Source organism: Copidosoma floridanum, unplaced genomic scaffold, assembly GCF_036245765.1.
Source record: "Copidosoma floridanum isolate Cflo_tuat_1 unplaced genomic scaffold, Cflo_Japanese_pri ptg000006l, whole genome shotgun sequence".
In the NCBI taxonomy this organism is placed as follows: Eukaryota; Metazoa; Arthropoda; class Insecta; order Hymenoptera; family Encyrtidae; genus Copidosoma; species Copidosoma floridanum.
The window spans coordinates 23,486,721-23,505,634 of record NW_028321883.1 but is presented as its reverse complement, the minus strand read 5'-3'; the positions used below and the strand labels follow the sequence as shown (position 1 = coordinate 23,505,634).

At 40.3% G+C, this 18,914-nt stretch overlaps 7 protein-coding genes across 10 annotated transcripts; 2 read left to right on the top strand and 5 right to left on the bottom strand.

Annotated features, from left to right (window-relative positions):
* Positions 1-174: 174 nt before the first annotated feature.
* LOC106640214 (putative fatty acyl-CoA reductase CG5065) lies at positions 175-4,624 on the top strand. Its single transcript, XM_014354169.2, has 8 exons — positions 175-231; positions 1,889-2,275; positions 2,367-2,683; positions 3,164-3,414; positions 3,623-3,818; positions 3,898-4,083; positions 4,173-4,442; positions 4,530-4,624. Exons 2-8 carry the CDS (start codon positions 1,961-1,963, stop codon positions 4,609-4,611), a joined length of 1,617 nt encoding a protein of 538 aa, XP_014209655.2. The 5' UTR covers positions 175-231; positions 1,889-1,960; the 3' UTR covers positions 4,612-4,624.
* A 308-nt stretch (positions 4,625-4,932) lies between these two features.
* Positions 4,933-9,413, bottom strand: LOC106640251 (sodium-coupled monocarboxylate transporter 1). The gene is made up of 13 exons (XM_014354218.2): positions 9,132-9,413; positions 8,487-8,948; positions 8,358-8,409; positions 7,756-7,823; positions 7,507-7,661; positions 7,257-7,397; positions 7,041-7,149; positions 6,859-6,968; positions 6,593-6,779; positions 6,401-6,487; positions 6,120-6,319; positions 5,818-6,007; positions 4,933-5,740 (listed from the first exon to the last, which is right to left on the bottom strand). Exons 2-13 carry the CDS (start codon positions 8,937-8,939, stop codon positions 5,642-5,644), a joined length of 1,851 nt encoding a protein of 616 aa, XP_014209704.2. The 5' UTR covers positions 8,940-8,948; positions 9,132-9,413; the 3' UTR covers positions 4,933-5,641.
* A 450-nt stretch (positions 9,414-9,863) lies between these two features.
* On the bottom strand, positions 9,864-11,178 carry Prosbeta1 (proteasome beta1 subunit). The gene is made up of 5 exons (XM_014354260.2): positions 10,984-11,178; positions 10,754-10,821; positions 10,550-10,681; positions 10,196-10,470; positions 9,864-10,116 (listed from the first exon to the last, which is right to left on the bottom strand). The coding sequence occupies exons 1-5, from the start codon at positions 11,071-11,073 to the stop codon at positions 9,989-9,991; spliced, it is 693 nt and encodes a 230-aa protein (XP_014209746.1). The 5' UTR covers positions 11,074-11,178; the 3' UTR covers positions 9,864-9,988.
* Positions 11,179-11,289: 111 nt separating this feature from the next.
* Positions 11,290-11,697, bottom strand: LOC106640215 (phosphatidylinositol glycan anchor biosynthesis class P). Its single transcript, XM_014354170.2, has one exon. It carries the CDS (start codon positions 11,695-11,697, stop codon positions 11,299-11,301), a length of 399 nt encoding a protein of 132 aa, XP_014209656.1. The 3' UTR covers positions 11,290-11,298.
* A 39-nt stretch (positions 11,698-11,736) lies between these two features.
* On the bottom strand, positions 11,737-12,532 carry LOC106640263 (Threonyl-carbamoyl synthesis 6). 2 transcript variants are annotated; one of them, XM_023389217.2, is made up of 4 exons: positions 12,280-12,532; positions 12,144-12,217; positions 11,940-12,044; positions 11,737-11,863 (listed from the first exon to the last, which is right to left on the bottom strand). In XM_023389217.2, the coding sequence occupies exons 2-4, from the start codon at positions 12,158-12,160 to the stop codon at positions 11,737-11,739; spliced, it is 249 nt and encodes an 82-aa protein (XP_023244985.2). In that variant the 5' UTR covers positions 12,161-12,217; positions 12,280-12,532. The 2 variants fall into 2 exon arrangements, with proteins under 2 accessions (XP_023244985.2, XP_014209723.2); XM_014354237.3 differs by having other exon boundaries at positions 11,940-12,068; positions 12,280-12,519.
* Positions 12,394-14,624, top strand: Vps33B (vacuolar protein sorting 33B). The gene is made up of 6 exons (XM_014354171.2): positions 12,394-12,704; positions 12,779-12,990; positions 13,059-13,565; positions 13,657-13,887; positions 13,963-14,288; positions 14,361-14,624. Exons 1-6 carry the CDS (start codon positions 12,547-12,549, stop codon positions 14,622-14,624), a joined length of 1,698 nt encoding a protein of 565 aa, XP_014209657.2. The 5' UTR covers positions 12,394-12,546.
* A 153-nt stretch (positions 14,625-14,777) lies between these two features.
* On the bottom strand, positions 14,778-18,810 carry eIF3c (eukaryotic translation initiation factor 3 subunit C). 3 transcript variants are annotated; one of them, XM_014354210.2, is made up of 13 exons: positions 18,606-18,810; positions 18,206-18,309; positions 17,714-18,128; positions 17,553-17,638; positions 16,940-17,472; positions 16,651-16,860; positions 16,434-16,587; positions 16,147-16,362; positions 15,786-16,065; positions 15,520-15,713; positions 15,243-15,446; positions 15,041-15,179; positions 14,778-14,970 (listed from the first exon to the last, which is right to left on the bottom strand). In XM_014354210.2, the coding sequence occupies exons 2-13, from the start codon at positions 18,296-18,298 to the stop codon at positions 14,846-14,848; spliced, it is 2,649 nt and encodes an 882-aa protein (XP_014209696.2). In that variant the 5' UTR covers positions 18,299-18,309; positions 18,606-18,810; the 3' UTR covers positions 14,778-14,845. The 3 variants fall into 3 exon arrangements, with proteins under 3 accessions (XP_014209696.2, XP_014209697.2, XP_014209698.2); XM_014354211.2 differs by having other exon boundaries at positions 18,627-18,810; XM_014354212.2 differs by lacking the exon at positions 18,606-18,810 and adding an exon at positions 18,386-18,407.
* Between the last annotated feature and the right edge of the window lie 104 nt (positions 18,811-18,914).

Genomic DNA, 18,914 nt, shown 5'->3' with positions numbered 1-18,914 from the left:
CGAGACGCTCCCGACGCGCCTCTTGTTTGCCGTATCTTCCTCATACCCCCCCCCCCCCTCTCCTTATCCTTGTTTCCTCTCGGTGCGATCGGTTGCGTGGTTTTGGCAAAAAAAATTAGAACTACATCGTCCAACGGTTCGCAGACTCTTCGATTTGTGATTCCAGTCGCGCGTCGGGCGTTCGTTACTCCCGCGGCTGTGGAATACACCACGGCAGTTTACCAGTGACGGGTGAGTCTTTCCTTTTTTTTTTTTTTTTTTTTTTTTTTTTTTTTCTCTATACGTATACCATATAGGTACACGCATGTGGGACAAATTAGTATATAGCCTGGACGACTCGTCGATCAAACTAAATTAATCGGCTCTTCAAACGACACGCGGTAAAAACGAACAATTTCGGTTGGCCGTTTTTTTTTTTCTTCTTTGGAAAACCAACGTCATTTATATTAACGATCGGTATGTAATTACGCACTCGTTAGTCGCCGTTGTATATTTCTATTGTACACGTGTATGGATTTGTGGGTACTTGGCGTGCAAACAACGCATCATCATTTGTGTACGCGCCCTCCCAATGTACAATAATATAACTTTTACCCCCGTATGGTTTGACATTTCGAGGTGGAGTGGGGATAAAAATTGATCGTTACGTCCTCCCTTGAATTACTATTGTTTTTGTTCACCCCATACTCCGATACGATAATAATAGTGGAGCGCACACATACATATGTACAATATACACGTGTCCATACAAAAAAACAGCTACACACATGTTGTAAACTCGGACACGTGCTATATTGTGATGTATACATGTATTGTGTGTTTTGTGTGGGTGACTCTATAAAATGAGTGTACGTTTATGGTATATACACATGCAAGACATCGCGGTCTATAGCAGCCCTTATGAACAGCCGCTCCGCGCAGTAGTGCCGATCAATCGGAGGCAAGAAGAATAAGAAAAAGAAGTGGTAAAAAAGCACAGAGAACGTAAGGTTGTTAAAAAAAAAAAAAAAAATATCGCGCGCCAACATTTATGTTGGGCCCTCTCGCGATGAGTGTAATTGGTTGAAAATAATAGTATAAAAAAATGTAAAAGCAGTCGAGGAAAAGGGATAGTTCGAGGTGCACCTGTTGTGCGCGGACACTTGGTTTCGCGGAAATCAAACGACGCGTGTATAGAGACGCGAAGAAGACGACGCGGAAACCATATCGATTGTGATTGCGAACGAGGTCGCGTATATATGCACGTCCGCTGTTGCCTCCAACGTGGCCGATGCACGCCGCGCGATCGAGGTGTACACAATGAGTCAAGCCTGATTCTTTGTTTTTTTTTTTTTTTTCATCACAAGATTTTTGGTACATACACGCGGAAGTAATGTACCAAAAGTGAATCCACGAGACTGTGGCGATCCGGTAATTTTTACTTTTCGATTTCCGAGTGTAACACAAAAAACATCGCACAAATATGGCACCCAATGCCCCCCCTGTACTATATCTGACCGACATTGATTTCCCCAACCGCACTTGACACATTTTTTATATGGCACAAGTAAAATCTCTGCCGTCCCCTCCCCCTCACATTTGTAGATCCATTACACAATATATGGCTAAAATCCAGTGCAGCGCACAAATGCGGAGGAAATTTTTTTCTTTTTTTTCCATACGATGCGTGAATTGTCGAGAAAAAAAAAGGGGAAGAAAAGAAAGAAAAAAAGTTTCCTTCCCACCGAGCGGCGCTTATCATCAAAAATTCCCACTAACGACGTGACGACAGCACGCTTATAAACATTACGTATGCGCATGCCATTATATATTGACTCTTTATCTCCGTCCTCGGTAATTGCGAATTTCAGTACCTCGGTTGGGTGTTTTTTTTTTTTTTTTCCCCCAGCACCAGCACAAAAGCCATTTGGCTCGCGAACCGTCGAAAGCAGAGTTGAGCAAACGACACACCGTGTCCACCATGGGTACGCCCAACGCCCAGACTTGCGAGTCGGACGCGGAGAAGCGCAGCGACAACAACAACAACAACAGACCGGAAGACAAGGGCAGAGCCAAGGCCGGAGCTCTCAAACCGGGAGGGGCGAGCGGCTCGGCCGTCGAGGTGTTTTACTCGGACAGCGTGGTCCTGGTGACGGGGGCCACGGGTTTCCTGGGCAAGGCCCTCCTCGAAAAGCTGCTGCGCTCTTGTCCCGGGATCGGGGCCATTTTCGTCCTCATACGGCCCAAGCGGGGCCGCAGCATGGAGCAGCGCTTCGGCGACCTCCTCGAGTCACCGGTCAATATCACCCATACCGATACGCATGAATCGTTTGCACTCTGTGATTTTTGTACAATGTTTAATTGGGGGGGGGGATGATCGGCTGCAGGTGTTCGATCGGCTGCGTTGGGAGTCGCCGAGCGTGTTGGGCAAACTGCGGCCGGTCAAGGGTGACGTGGGCCTGCCCGAGCTCGGGCTGAGCCTCGAGGACCGGCACATGCTGATGCAACGCGTTAGCTTGGTTTTTCACAGCGCGGCGACCGTGCGCTTCGACGAGCCGATCAAGGCGGCCGTCAACCTCAACACCCGCGGTACCGATCGCGTCGTCGATCTTTGCAAGGGCATGGTCAAACTCGTCTGCCTCGTGCACGTCAGCACCGCCTACAGCAACGCCGATCTTCGGGACATACAAGAGATGGTCTACAGGTAAGGGGACAATCGTACTCATTGTATACAAATATACGCACAGAGAGGCTATCAACATTCCTTTTTTTGGGACATTTTCAACCTTTTTTTCTTTTCACCGGTGAAGATATAGTTTTTTTTTTTTTTTTTTTTTTTTTTTTTGCGTCAATCGAGTCAGAGTTGGTGGCAAAGGGGAAAAACACATTTGTTTCCCGGTGATTTGCGATATTGCGCACACACATGTTTATCGTATAAATACACTGGACTGAGGAATTTTCAGCCTTTTTCCTTCATCGCGATGCACCGACGTGCCTTTTACGCAATAATTAACACGCACACACAATATACGTACATCCTGTTATCGAGGTAATTGCACGCACGACTTTTTAAAAATTCAAATATTATCGTTATACGTGGACGCGGCCCGCTGCGACGATGTATTCCAAAACAACGATTTTTGAATTGCACGATATTCATCCGAAAATGACGAAACAACGAAAGCACGAAAGTGAAGCCACAAACAATGATGGACATGTGCGAGAATCTGGACGACGAGACGATGAGCGTCCTGGAGAAGAAGCTGATGGGCAAGCACCCAAACACGTACACGCTGACAAAGGGCCTCGCGGAGCAGGTTGTCCTCACCAAGAGCATGGGCTTGCCGGCGGTGGCGATCGTCAGACCGAGTATCGTGTGCGCCGCCTTTCAGGAACCCTTTCCCGGCTGGATCGACAACGTATGCGGCATCACTGGTTCGTACGACTATACACCTGTGTCTTTTTTTTGTTTTTTTATTTTTTTTTTTTTTTTACTAATTCTATTAATGTTCCGAATGGTATCTTAAATACCTCTCTCGGTGTGCTTCGACAAAATACATTTTCTTTCAATTTTCGAGGAAGCTCTTTTTTTTTTTCTTCATCGAATCATATTGGGTGAAAGGAATCGACATTATCCGTGCAGGTATCCTCATGGAAATCGGCCGAGGGACCGTCCGTAGCATATTTTGCCAGCCCCAGTGCGTCGTGGACGTTGTTCCGGTCGATTACGTCGTCGACACCCTCATCTGCGCGGCCTGGCACGTCTCGACGACCCGTACCGGCGACAGCTGCTCCTTTCGAGTCTACAACTGCACCAGCGGCAGCTTCAACCCCATCAAGCGAGTTTTCACATCATTATTATCATTTGAGTAGCTTTGCATGGCACACAATCGTATAGCGACGCGCGTGGCATTGCAGGTGGGGAGAGATCGGCGGCCTGACGCGCAAATACGCCATCCAGTCGCCGAGCAAGTACGTCATGTGGTACCCCCACGTGACCTACCGCTCGAGCCAGCTTCTTCACAAGATAGCCCTCGGGGTCCTGCACTTTTTGCCGGCTTTCGTCTTTGATCTCGTTTTGCGCTGCAGCGGCAACAAACCACAGTACGTTTACCACTTTACCGATTTTCGATTTTTTTTTTTTTTTTTTCCCTCTTCCTTCCATCGCTCTTCTTGTTCATTCATACGTATAGAATGGTCAAGATAACAAAGCGCACGATACGGGCCACCAAGTCGGGGGAATTTTTTGCCAACAACGAGTGGTACTTTCACGCGGAGAACATGAAGGAGCTCACCAAGTCCATCAAGAGCTCGACCGTGGACGGTGGCGCGCCGCGTTTCAACGTCGACATCACCAACATGGACTGGGAGCTCTACGTCAACCAATACGTCCTGGGGATCAGGAAGTACGTGCTCAAAGACGGCCCCGACAGCCTCGACGGCGCTCGGAGTAAGCTCCTCAAGTGCGTCACCCCCTACTCCTCTTTACGATTGTTATTCTTGGTTTTTGTTTCTCGTCATTCATGATATTTCCGATTTATCATTTCCAGGCTTTATTGGATACGCAGGCTGACTCAGCTGATTGGCCTTTACTTGCTCGTGAAAATCATAACCCGCGCCGCCGTTCGGTAATGGGATTTTTTTTTTTTTTTTTTTTTCTTCCTCCAAATCTGTGTACATCCGCACGGTTTCGTGGAGAAAAGAACAGGTTTCGAAATAATGTACAACGGCAGGTGGAACTTGCTGAAATGAAACAAGCATTTTTTCATCTAAAACAAAAAAGAAGAGAATAAAAATGAATATCCATTTTCATTGTGGAGTGTAATTTTTGCAATTTCATTTTAAATAATATCTGTTTAAGGATTTAATTAACATATTTTAGTACAACATGTAACAATAATAACAATCATAGTATAATATATCTCATGACTGTAAATACATACATACAATAGATCAAGTTTACTTGATTTTATTTTTCAAATTGCAAGAGAAAATTTTTGATAACGTTTACAAATCCAATTTATGTACATAATACGCCACATCGACATCACGCCAAGAAATCTATTGTATTTTTAATAATCCATACCTTTTTTCACTGACGTAACTATAATATATAGTTTCAAACAAGTAGTATGTATAATTCAAAGTAGCTGTACAAATCGTCAATCAGTTATATACATTGCATGCGTGCATACATCACAATATTAAATAAAACAGAGCCTAAAAGATATTTTTGCGAAGGTACGACGATAAATACATGGTTTGTACACAAGTATTTTCATAAATAATTACTTATCGTGGGAAAGGGATACTGTTAATTATATTGAATACTTATCATCATGTCTCATACACTTATTACTCTATGACACTGCAATCGTCAAAAATTACATTATATTAAGGACACGCATAGATATATTATGTTGTTTAATTACATTTTTTTTACATTTACTCTCTAAAGCGTGACTCTTACACTATGTACACGTAAATATTTGTTATCAATAAAACTTTGTTGATTAATCCATTGAAAGTTTGTTCACAATAAATATATATGTCATATTATTTCAGGAGTACGAAAAAAAAAAAAAGAAAAAGAGAATGTAAAATTACAGTTAATAAAAAACAGAAAAGTTTGAGATAAAACAATAAACAAAGAAACCTTAGATCACAGAGACGACATGGCATTTGTGGCTTCATTGTCAAGTGTATTGTTACCGAAGTGCTTCGGCGGCACGTCAGCTCGATCCGTCTTTGATTTTACCTCCTGTAGTAATGATAAAAAATAATAGTAAAATACAAAAGTTGCTGGAAAAAAAAAAAAAAAAAAAAAAAAGTACGTACCTCAACTTGAAAAGACGGCAAGCTCGGACGGGCAAGGTATTTGCGTACGAAAGGCGCGACGAGTGCCGAGTCGAGTTTTTCAACGTTATTGGAAGTAACGAGACTAACCAGCAGACCAATGCTCATCGTAACGAGAGTTCCCGCCACCGTGTACCAAAGATAACTCAAGCGGTGCAGTGCCCACGGCTCGCTAAAACAAATTACGTATGTTGTTTTGTTTATTTTTTTTATTTTTTTTTTTTTTTCCTCAATATTTGCACATGTGTAGGGTGTGCGTGTGTATTGCGTAGCCTATAACGTACCCTCCGACGGGTTCGTCCAGAAGAGTCTCCGGGGGAACGAGGAGCAGCAAGTTCTCGGACCGTTGGAAGGAGTACGTGCATCCCTCGACGCTCACGGGCTTGACGCCGTGCCGGATCACGCCGGCCGCTATCGCCGCCTCGGCGGACAAGCTCAACCAGCTCATGAACGCGAGTCCCGAGCAGCCGCCTATCAGCGCGCCCTGAAAAAAAAAAAAAAAAAACACGGCGCAATATGGTACACGCACCAATCGCCGTTTAATCTTTAAAATGTATGGACTCACGTTGGCGTTGATCCAAGGCACGAGGACGCCCATGCTGAAGATGCCCAGGGAAGGACCGCTCGTTATGGCGCTCAGGCTAAACGACAGCTATATACGAACAAACCACACATCATCATGATCGCTATGGGGTGTAGCAAATAATAATAATAATAATAATAATAATAATGACAATAGGTGTGTGTGTGTGTATACCTGTAACACGTGCGAGCCGGCTTTTTCGACGACAAAAACAAGACTGGAGCAGACGACGCCCAGCACGAGGACGCTCAGTTTCATGAGGCGATCGACGCTCTTAGGGGCCAAGGGCTTCGAGCGAAAGGGCTTTATGAAGTCCTCGAGGATCACCGCGGCCATCGAGTTCAAGCCCGTCGACAGGGAACTGCAGTTGTTGTAGGAAAACTCGTACGATTGTTTGGGGAAGGAGAAAATATAAAAAAGTTTTTTTAAAAAAAAGTGACCTGAGAGCCGCGCTGAAGACGCCAGCGACAAAGAGACCAGGTAGGCCTGGAAAGTCCTGGAGGATGTTCATCATGAGTAGGGGCAGCAGTTGGTCCTTGGCTCTGGCGAGCTGATTGACAAATTTTTATGTATGGACGATATAACGTTATTATTTTTAGGGTGTACGTGTATGTGGACGTACTTTTGTTGTGAGGGGGTCGCACTCGTGGTACCAGGCGTAGACCAGCATACCGGCGTAACCGCAAATGCCGACCAGCGACAGAGTGCCGAAAATGAAGGACCAAAGGGCCCTTTGCGTCAAAGTTTGAGGATCAATGTTTCACGGGTGCTTTTCACATTCAAGGAGAGAGAGAGAGAGAGAGAGAGGAAGAGGGGGGTGGGGAATTACAATATATACCTTCTGGCGTGTTTGAGGGTCGGCAGCGAGAGGTACCTTTGAATCATGTTCTGATTGATGGCCGATATTTGAAGCCAATGGACGCATCCGCCGATCACGAGGGACCACACCGTGTGGCGCGTCAGGGGACTCCAGTCTGTGCTGAATGGACAATTTGGTTTTTTTTTGTTTTTTTTCAACAACGCACGGTAGTATATAGTTATTCATAAAAAAATATTTATAAACACGAGTGACGGTCGTGCACACTCACGTGGGAACTTCCAATCTGCCGGAGTCTAGGTTTCGGCGTATGACGACGGACAAGCCGCCCACGTCCGCGGTGCCTTTAACCACGATCAGAATCATCGCTCCGAACATTATGAATATTTGCACGACGTCGGCCACCACGACGGCTCGCAGTCCTCCCTGATATGCGTGTGGGTACAACAAATGTTATCGACTATCATTGATATACGTTCGATGATTGTAACAATATAATGGCACATATATGTATACGTACCACGCACGTGTAGAAAATACAGACGATACAGACGAACGGTATGGTGTGCATTGTGCTCACGCCAGTCACTGAAATATTGAATTTCTTTTCTTTTTTTTTCTTTTTTTTTTTTCATCCAGTACTGTGTTCGCGGGTGAACGTACGTGTGACGGGATTTGTCTTCAAATCAGGAAATCTACTCTATGATTATTATTATAATTACATGTAGCTAACGATAAACAAATCGACATGGAACATCCGACGATGGCTGACTAAACTCGGAACCGATCTACTGAAACGATGAATGACACAATTGCCATGATAATAAAAGGAACAATGATAAGTAGGTGCACTTACCAAGTGGATATGGCAAAAAACAAACAAAACTTATGATACATATGTATAGACAAAATTCCTCAATGGCATCAAAATGGCCCGGTAACAAGGAAAGAATGGCACAGTTATTGTAATGTAACAATGACAATATAATATCGCGATACTCTCTGGGATGATGACATAATACACAATAAATTCTCCGGAGCAAGTGCGCAGGGAGGTATATAAAATGTACATATGCGCGTATGAATGGATAAATGTATAACATGTACACATACGTATCCTACCTTGATTGAAAGCTAGCGCGGGTACGTAGATGACGATCGGTAGCCAGGTGATCTGAGAAAAAAAAAAAAATCAAATTTCTCTGTCACACACGACGTTGGCAATCGACATAATATGTTACAATTGTTTACAATGCCGATGGCAAAGAGCACGGAGCCGAGTATGCGGATCCTCTTGTCGAAGCGCCTCTCCAAGTACTCGTAGGTGCTGGTGAGCCTGAGTTCGTGGAAAACGGGCAGATAGACGTTTGACATGATGAAACCGACCATGACGACCCCGAGGCCGATGCACAGGTAACTCGTGCCGTGCACGTATATCTCGGTCGGGGTGCCCAGCAACGAGATTCCCGATATGAAGCTCGCTATAAGGCTCATGCTCACGGGAAAGGTCCTCATGTTGCGCCCGCCCACGAGGTACTCGTCCTCCCCCTTCGAACGCTTCACGAAGCCAAAGTACACGCCGATCAGGCCGCACGCCAGCAACATCGACACGAATATCCCGTAATCCGGCCACCCGAAGTTCTGCATCGAGCTTATCACCTCCTCGACGCTCGGTACCTCGTCGCCCCCGCTCAGGGACTTCATGTCCTTTTCCTTTTGATAGTTTATATATGTGTATATTGCGTGTGTAATTGATTTTTGCGAGGGTATGTTGTACGTCGAATAGGAGCTAATCTACAATTATTGGACACCACTAGGTAATAATTGATCGCGCTTCGAGTGCGCGTACAGAGTAATTTAACGAGTATTAGAAACTGTAGGAAAATAGAGGCGTACCTTTTATGCGGGTTTAGAGTGAAAAAAAACAAAAACAACACAAAAAAACACTGTAAACACTAAAAAAAATACTGTAGTGATTGACGTTGGCGATGGTGGAGGCCGCAGAGGTGCAAAAACGACGACCGCGAGTATAGTTGTGAAGCTGTACGAAAAAAAGCTCGTGCAGTAGCGTCTCGAGAGGCGCTCGTTGTGCTGGTCGCGTGTACACTTAGGTGGTCCTTTGCTCGCGTGTATCATCGGGCAGCGATTTTCTCGTTAAATCCGACAATGGACCGCGAACCAAAGAGCCCGCTGGCGCTCCTCTGGTCTCTGCAGGTCCATCAGTCGCGGCCAAGTGGTTAATGCGACCTAAATTTGAGGACCGCGTCGCAGCTCCTCTTTGTGTGTTACGTTTGTGCGCGCTTCACGCGAGCGAGAGCTTACTTGACTCTTGTTTTTTTTTTCTCTATCCATCTCTTCTTTGCATTGCTTGACGCCCCTTTGATTTTTTTTTTTTTTTTTTTTTTATTCCATCGTGTCCGTGAATCAAGGACAACAATAATAACCAATTTGCAAGACAAAGTAGACGGAAGGAGGATATCGAAAAAACCCTCTCACCGGGGATTGTCGTAATTTCAAACTAGCACCGTCATTTAAACTGTACCGTTATTTCGACAGTACTCTCAATGGGACGCTCTTTGGAGAACTGGATGGCTCGCCAAATAGCAGCAATCTTTGCTTCTCTTGGAAAACGTTTATTCATTTATTTTTTTTATTCATATGAAAAATTAAACAATATATTAGCAAAACGTGTCTTTAATCGCCATAAGTTTTTTTTGTTTTCTTCAACATCCAAATAATTGAAAATACTAAATTTAACCTTCGTAAAACTTGGGTAATTGATCTCCCCTGATGACTTGACGCTGAATGCCGTTTTTGGTGATGACACCTAGTCGGATGACGCCACCGCTGCTTCCATCACGCGACATGGCAAGGGCCAATGCTACAGAAAACAAAATTGTACATAATCATCAGTTGAGCAAAATTATCGTTTAGTACAAGAAAACGATTCGTCAACTTACTGTTGGAAACAAGCTGCAAGCATTCGTCCTTGGTCATTCCAGGTTTATAGTTGGAATCAACGTAGCCAAAAACATAAGTTGATCCTGATCCACCAATGGAGACAGGCATACGCGTGCACATGCCACCAAGAGGCACGGTGTATACTTGACCACCTTTTACAGAATCCCAACCAGCCACTATTATACCGGCTGTCAAAGTGTCACGGTAATTGTAGCACAATTCCCTAAATACGCTTGCTGCAGTCTCTACCCTGGGCTCTGATCCTAATTCCATCCTAATTGCAAATCATGAATCGAAAATTTCAAAAATTATAATAATTATTAATATTGATACATTTGATGTTAACTCGTTACCTGTGAAACGCCAAATGGTAATTCACAATGTCTGAAATTGCTTGTGTATCTGCCGAGGATCCAGATCTACAGCAGTAGATGTAATCTGTCACTCGTGTCAGTTTGTCAGCAACACGATTAGCAACGTATGTTCTGAAAAAAAAATCGACATTAATAATGAAATCAATTATCCAACAAAGTATTTTACAAAATAATTTCAAGTACCCAGTTGATGAGCGAGAGTCAGCTCCAATAACAACTCCACCGTCAAATTCACAAGCCATGATTGAGGTCTATCGAAAAGAGTTAGAGTTAATTTTTTTTTTTTTTTCCAACAATATTTTCAAAATCGTCAAGTCGATCGAAAAAAAACATTTCATTAAATTTGAAGGATGCACAGTCATTCTAACCAACAAATGATGAAAGAACGATTTGCTAAAAAATTGTCGACTTACTCCAGTACTATGTTCTGCGTTGACCCAGTCGGGCATCATAGAATCTACCGGATTCATAGGTGCCAAAAGCGGTCCAGCTACATTGGCCATTGTTATTTATTTCTTCGTTGTTTATTGCAAAAAAGAATTGTTACAAACCAAAAGTGTTGACTGCTACTAGCACAATAATGACCGATGACGGCGACTGATCAACAGCGCCATTTGAAAATGGGGGCGAGAGAAACGTGACTTACTTTTTTACGCGCTCGATTTGAATTGAAAACGGATTTGGAATCGGATGAATAGAAAAAAAAAAAAAAAAAACAATTTTTTTAATTACGACTTTATTTCATGATTCTGTAAGTATAATTTTCGACTAACTTCGGGGATCGGAATGTCAGAAACTGGTGGTATACCGCCGGGAATACTCTTTCGCTTTTCCAGACAGTATTCGTCAGTGATGGTTCTGGGATCATCGATGTTGGGGGTCAAAATCATATTGATAGCTGGGTAAATGGCGAAAGCAAACACAGCAATAGCCGTTAAAATCCAAATGGGAAGAGCCACAGCCCAGTACTTGGAAGGCCAGTAGGAGAGACCCAGATTTTCTTGTAAAAATTCAACAGGTATAAAAGCCCACACCAGATACAACAACAATAACATATTTGATCCTATGTACAAGGCAAATCCATAGACTGATCTATGAATACTTGGTGCCGGCGTGTGTTCAGACATGATTTATATGGAAGATATTTTTATTTACAACTTAAACAATCAATAATGTTCATAAGTTGCTCCAGGTGGCCCAAACTTTAACATGGTTTCAGTTACCAAAAGTAAGGAATCAAAAAATGATGTTAAACCTACTCTGATTTTCCTTGCCTCTGTTGCAGAAAATTTCCTGCAACAAAAAATCTATGAAAAAAAAAATTTTTTCTTATTAAATGATGTTTTTAATGTATGATAAAGAGGCTTACACTTTGATTGTATTATTGTCAAGTGTAAGTGTCTTTTTAACACCACCTCTCAAGGGTTCTGAATCCACCCTCAGAGTTTGATAGGCAACATCTGCTTCTCTCTCACTTGGAAATGGAATGCATAAATCACTGATAACTTATGTAAGGTTTTTTGCTGTTGTCACCATCAAAATAACCATGTTGATGTTGTAAAAAAAAGGATACACTGTGAGGTCACTCATGACATCAGCTGATGCACAAATTATTTACTTATAACACTTGTAAATTATGTATTGTACCTGCAATTGACATTTTCCGTAAGAAGTAAAGAAATAAAATTTATTAGATATCAATAACTCACCTCTTATAAAACAAAGTTTTTACTACAACCATTTGTCTTTGATTGTTGTTTTTTGTGTGTGGCTTGGGCACACAGGTTATGTTCGATTCTCTACTAATCTCTGTCGGTAATCTGTCATCACGTCATCAGTCGCGCAGCTGATGCTGACAGCAGAGACTTGTTTTATCTTAATGATAAGTATAATTTAACAATTTATCTTTATTATTCCTGGAATGTGATAAGGATAAGTTGGTTTTTAATTACAATCTGAATGAGACAAATTACGCAATGGATGTAACACTAGACGATCATTTAAGTGCACTTCAACAAATAAGCCAAAGAAAGCTGGTAGAAATTTTGGATGCTATACCTGGAAAGAAAGATCTCGTAATAGAACAAAAGCTTATGAAAATACTCGATTCTTTCATTGGAGTATCCGTTTTGAAGTAGTCAACTCAAAAGTATATTAACTCGTGATTATAAACATTTTTGATTTTGTTACATTTTTAATAAATTACAGGAAATATGGAGTTGACAAGATATTCAGGTTTGCTCAAGGCTTGAAACCATCCAATGTTCAAAGAATTTACATTGTTAGGTGTGATTTAGTGGCATGCCAAAATGCTTTTGACCAAATTAGATCTGAGCTATCTCAAACACCAGGTCTTTGTCATCATATGTTGATAGCACCACTGGTACCAATTGCATTGGACAATCTTCTTGAAGAAAATGGTAAGAAATTTTGCTGTGACACATAAACATACTTTATGTTCGTTTAATATAATTACATACACGTTCAGGACTTTCTGGATTGGTAACAATGAGACCACTAGCTTGGGAATTTATAAAAAGTGATGGAAACGTCTTATCTCTTGAAATACCAATGTTTACCGATTTATTTTACCACAAGGATACAGGCTTACTTCCATCCTTGGCCAGAAATTTATGGACATTGAGAATGATCCTTGGAGCTCCGAATTTCACATTTGCCTTAGGAAAACATAGTCAACAAATTTTAAAAATGATCTCGTCCATAGATGACTCTTTGGGTGCACCAAGTAAACAACAAGAAATTGGTGCCTTTATATTAATGGATAGAAATCATGATTATGTTTCAACTTTACTTACTCCAGTGACTTACTTAGGACTGCTAAGTGAAGTTGTTGAAATAAATATAGACTCGGCATCTTTAGATAAAATGCAGACAAAGTTAGATCCCAGCAAAGATGAAGTTTATGCCGAAGTCAGGGATAAACACTTTAGTGATGCTTTTCCAACTTTGCGTACAAAAGCAAAATCTCTTAAATGTACTGCCAAGTGTAACTTCAACTCGTATTATGAGATAATTTATTATATTTATGACTAATTTTTTTTCTTATTTCCTTCAATACATTATAGCTGAACAAGAGGCAATGCAATCAATGCAATTAGCAGAAATGAAACATTACATTCAAACTAGTTTGCAAAAAACAACGAAAACCAAACAACAGCTTGAATTTCATATTTCTGCATGTGAAGCTGCGGTAAATGCCCTTGCTTCTAAATTTGAAGAATTACATTCCATTGAAATTTCAATTCTCGAATGTAATAGAAGATCTGAATGTTTAGATTATATTTTAAAAAACATTGGTAAATGAAAATACTTGTGAATGAGGCAAAAAGATGAAAAATAATTTTTGTTTTTTTTTTTTTTTTTTCATTTAGATGATAACCCAAATCAAAGTCTTAGACTTTTTTCGTTACTGTCAATAACAAGTGACGGTGTAACTAACAATGAAATATTGCCGTTACAAAAAGCTCATTTACATTCAAATGGGTATCAACATATACCTCTTTTTTATAAAATGGAAACTGCAGGACTTTTGAACATTAAAACTGAAAATGTTCTGAAAAAATTACCAAACTGGACAAGCAAATGGACAGCTAATGCGAAACGTCTTAAATTATTTCCTAGTCCATCAAAACCCATTGATTTGAAAGGACCGACGTGTCCAAGTTACGTTTTCAGTGGATCATATATACCATTAATAGTAAGGGATTATTGTATAATTTTTTTTTTAACTCAGCATATTAAAAATGACAATCGAAATTACAACTTTTAGGCTCAAATTTTAAGTACCGTCAATTCACAAATAACCGATCATAAAAGCTTTGAAGAACTAAGTAACCTGGCAGGATCTTTTTTTACTGGAATCCAAGGACCAATTCATCCGCCAACTGTAGTAATTTGTGTAGTTGGTGGAATAACTGTTAGTGAAATATCTGCTTGCAGGCTTATAGAAAAAGCAGCTGGAATCAAGTTGGTATTGACATCAGACTGTATTCTAACAGGAAGTAAAATCATCGAAAGCTTGCAAAATGTATGATTAGTGTGCATTATTACAACTAATGTAATTATCGTGTAAAATTTGTATTATAAATGTATATAATTTATTTATCAAGAAAAACTGACACCAGCATCCTTTCAATACGTTATAGTAAGTTTAAACAGATTTGTGCTGTAAAATAAAACATTATGATAGTTACTAAATTTTTTTAATTGAGTAAAAATGTACACATGTTGTTTATTCTTTTTTACTAGTAAAATTTAGTAATTGCGATTCTCGTCACGGTTCCGTTGATCACGTTTTTGACGGTTCCAGTCCTGTCCTTGTCTGTTGTAATTTTGACGATCGCGGAAGTTACCTTGATTGCCTCTAGGGAAGTAGTTTCCTGCAAAATTCATCATCAATAAGCTCACACATTCAAAAAAATGTTCCGATCGATTATTGCTTTCACCTACCTGATTTCATTTCAAAGATGCGCTCATTTGAATCAACAAAGTTGTTCACTTTATCTGTTAGTTGCAATGCCAATGATTGTAAGCGGCTCGGTTCACTGCGGTGCATTACCACAGTAACTGTTGGATCGTCCAGTGATGCCTTAAAAAAAAAAAATAAAAAATGGTTTTTCATAAAATTACAAATTGTAATAATAATAATTACCATAAGTTCTTCGTTGATGATCATTTTACTAATAATGGAATGGACGATAGATTTATCCAGTTGGAACATATCAGCTAAAGTTGGCATGGATATTGAGTCATAAACATGAGAATATGTAAAAAGATAAGTTCTCAAAGCTTCTTCCTTGATTAGCTTTGTAAGCATAGCTCTTACTTTATCAGCTTGATAGAACAAATCCCAAACCTCAAAAATTAAAAAAATCAATTAATTTCTAATAAATTTTAATTGTATTATTTTTTATGAATTAAAAGCATACTTTAGCGTTCATCTTTTCGTTAATGATAAAATTATTGCAAGCTTGCCAATTTCCATTGCGCATAGCTTTCGATGCTGCAACAACATGTTCTCTCATTGATTCAGGAGGACCAACTAGCGACTGACGTTCACTAGATCTGAGCTGCTGGTAGAATGTCTTGGAAATCATTCTTCTTCTGGCATCGAATTCATGAGCTACAAGTATTAAAATAATTTTAATAAAAGGAATTTCGAAAAAGAGTAGTGTACAAATTTTTTAATACATACCAGCCATGTACGGGATTTCAATAAGCATTGCTGAAACAAGATATACGCACTCGAGCAATTCAAGATTAATGTGCATATGGAAGGGCATTTGACGCTGCTTCTCAATTTTTTCTTGTTCTTTGCTACGCTCGTGTTGCCTTTGAGGAAGCAAACCTTGGGCCAAAAGCTCTTTTACTTTGCCTGTCATCATCAAATCCAAAAGACAACCATGGGCATCTTTAATATTTGCATGGCGGAATGCACACAATCCAAGATGAGCGATGGTGCGGTTGTACAAAATCTAAAAGTAATTTTATGTGAGCGAACTCGATATTTCATGATAAGTCAAGAGTTTAATAAGCATTATTAAATGAAGTATTACCTGTGTAGAGGGGTCTGAATGCTGAATTGTTTCTTGCAAATGCGACATAAGTATAAGATCACGAGCTTGAAACCAATTGTCGTGCAATGCGTGATGATAAATGTGTGACAGGATCGCTCTTGTTCTGAGCCGATCTATTTCATCATGTGCATAAATATATTTGCAGAGTTTTTCCATAACTTGCACTGAGGTAACGACTTCAGGTCCAAGCTCACCCTGAAAATTCAATAAAATGTTAATTTTGTCAACTAGAAAAAAAAACTCTTGACATGAATGAAATTATTTACCTCTTTTTGCTTCAAAACAGTAGGATCAAATTTATAGTAGAGATGTTCAATTTTGCGTAGGTAGACACGACACAGCTCAGACACAGTACCTTTTCTTTCCAAGTATTCCTGCACTTTATCTATAGTTGCAGACACCATTTTTTCATCCTTCAGCCTGTAGCAAATTAATTAAAATTCAATATCTCTAAAGTACAAGATTTAAATATTCCTGACGTACCTTTCAACATATTCATTGCTGTGAGGATCGCATTCTTTCAAAAGCTTAGTAAATTCCTCGTCTAATCTTTCAACTAATGTGAGTGCACAGCCGTGTATCTTGTAGGGAAGCTTCTCAAATTCTTCTTCATCTTCAGGAACGGAATCAGCAATAATCATATCTGGTGTAGCCAGTATCAAATTCAACATTTCCGTGATGCGATCCAAAAGTCTAAAACATGAAAATTGATGTACACATGACAAACAATGTTTAGATATTATTCTAAAGAATTTATGATCAATGTTATTACTTGGACCAGTATTCAGGCTTCATTGCATCGGACACTTTAGGGTTGTAATCAAATAGTGAAGAAACGATAGAAAATTTAATTTTAACGGACATTGCAGGGCCAAGATTGTGGGCATCAGAAATTAATTGCAATTCGTGTAGTAATTCAATTTGTTCTCTCCTGTCGGTTCTTTTTTTGCCACGAGCCGCCATAATTTCATTCAATTTCTTCAATACAGCAGGAATATTGATCTCAGCATCCTTGGCAAACATTTTTGGCTTCTCTGAAGGCATAGCAACTCCACCTCTGACTGTTTCCCATTCTCCTTCACCATCATCTTCTTCGCGCTTCTTCTTCCTATCCTTCTCCTTGCGATCTTTACGGTGCTCTTTTTTTACCTGCTTTTGTTCATCATCACCATCTTTATGGGTTTTTCTAAAATAATCTGCACCATATTGCTGAGGTTTATCGTCATCTGTGCTGCTAGCGCTGTCACTATCAGAATCGCTTCCCCAGTCTGAATCACTATCACTGCCGCCATCATCTGCTCCTTTCTATCAGAACCATATGAAAATAATTTTCGAGTAAATTCAAAAAATACAAAACTTTGACAAGAGAAGGATCATGTACATACCTTGAATTTCGAAACATCTGGAGCACCTACATCTTGCTTTTTATCAGGAACACGCTCTTTTTCATTATCAGAATCTGGTTCTTCGGCTAAAAAAAGTTACTAGTCTCTTAGAAAATCTCAACAGGTAATTGACAACCATTAATAGGAAAATACGTTCATACCCTTTTCTTCTTCATCATCTTCTTGATCTGGATTTTCACGGAACTTGGTAATTTCTTCCTCATAGTCTTTATTGTGCTTTCTCAGTTTTTGACGCAAAGAAGCTAAAGACTTGGAATTATTTTTGGACATATTTTTACGACCTTCTCTATCCTCCCAAACTTCGTTTATAAAGTCTTCCATCTCAACCAAACATCGCACAAAGAATCGAGGAGTGTTTCCACTTTCTTCTTTTGAAATAACAGGCAAAGCCTTTTGATAAGCTCTTACCAAATCCTCAAAGGAACTTAGCATGCAGCTCATATCCTTGATCTTTTTATAATTTCTGATCAATTTGATCAAATTCGTCAGCTCCTCATACCTTTTTTCTTTGGTGGATCTAACCACTCTCTTTGTTTCTTCCTCATCATCACTATACTGTAATGATATTTTTTGTTAATATTTACATACTGATAGTAGTGATTGTAGCATAAAAAATGATGTAAAAAACTTACAGTGAAAGGAGCTGCTGGTTGGCGTACAATCTGTTCCTCCTCGCTGGAGGAGTCTGACTCAGAGTCTGAGCCAGTGGCGAAAAAACGACTCATTTTTAGTTAATCTGTAAAAATACAATACAAACAAAATTAAATGGATTAGTTTTAGTGTTCTATTAGCACCTACACACGGTTGATCACCAATTGATTGTTGTACCAAGTATCGACATCATGTTAAAAAGTTTATGTCGCAATTAAATAGCATAAAAAATGCTTCTAAATCAAGTACTGGAAAGAAAACACTGAATGTTACAGCGATCAACGGGTATGTTCACGTGTGCAAGAGCTCGGATGTAAATGGAAGACAGGTATTGTCAACAACGATATCTTCAGTAGCCACAGGAATTCGTGCCATACTTACTTGTGGGAACCGAGTACTTACTAAATGCAGTATAAACGCTGTGTCTATTCGCACCAAATCCACGTAATTACGTGGATATAAGGTTAGGAATTTTAAAGAAAAACGCTACTTTTTCAGATGAAGTATGTCCACGTAATGCGAAGTTCGCACTAGTGCTCTCGCCTAGGCGTCGGTAGAACAACTGTAGCTTCGCAATGGCCGCGGCCGCCCCGAGTCGTCAGCAGCCAAGTCAGCCATTTTAATCAGCGCCATCTAACGTGGCTGATTTTGAGTTATGAGTTTTGAGAAACGCAAACGCGGAAACGCGCA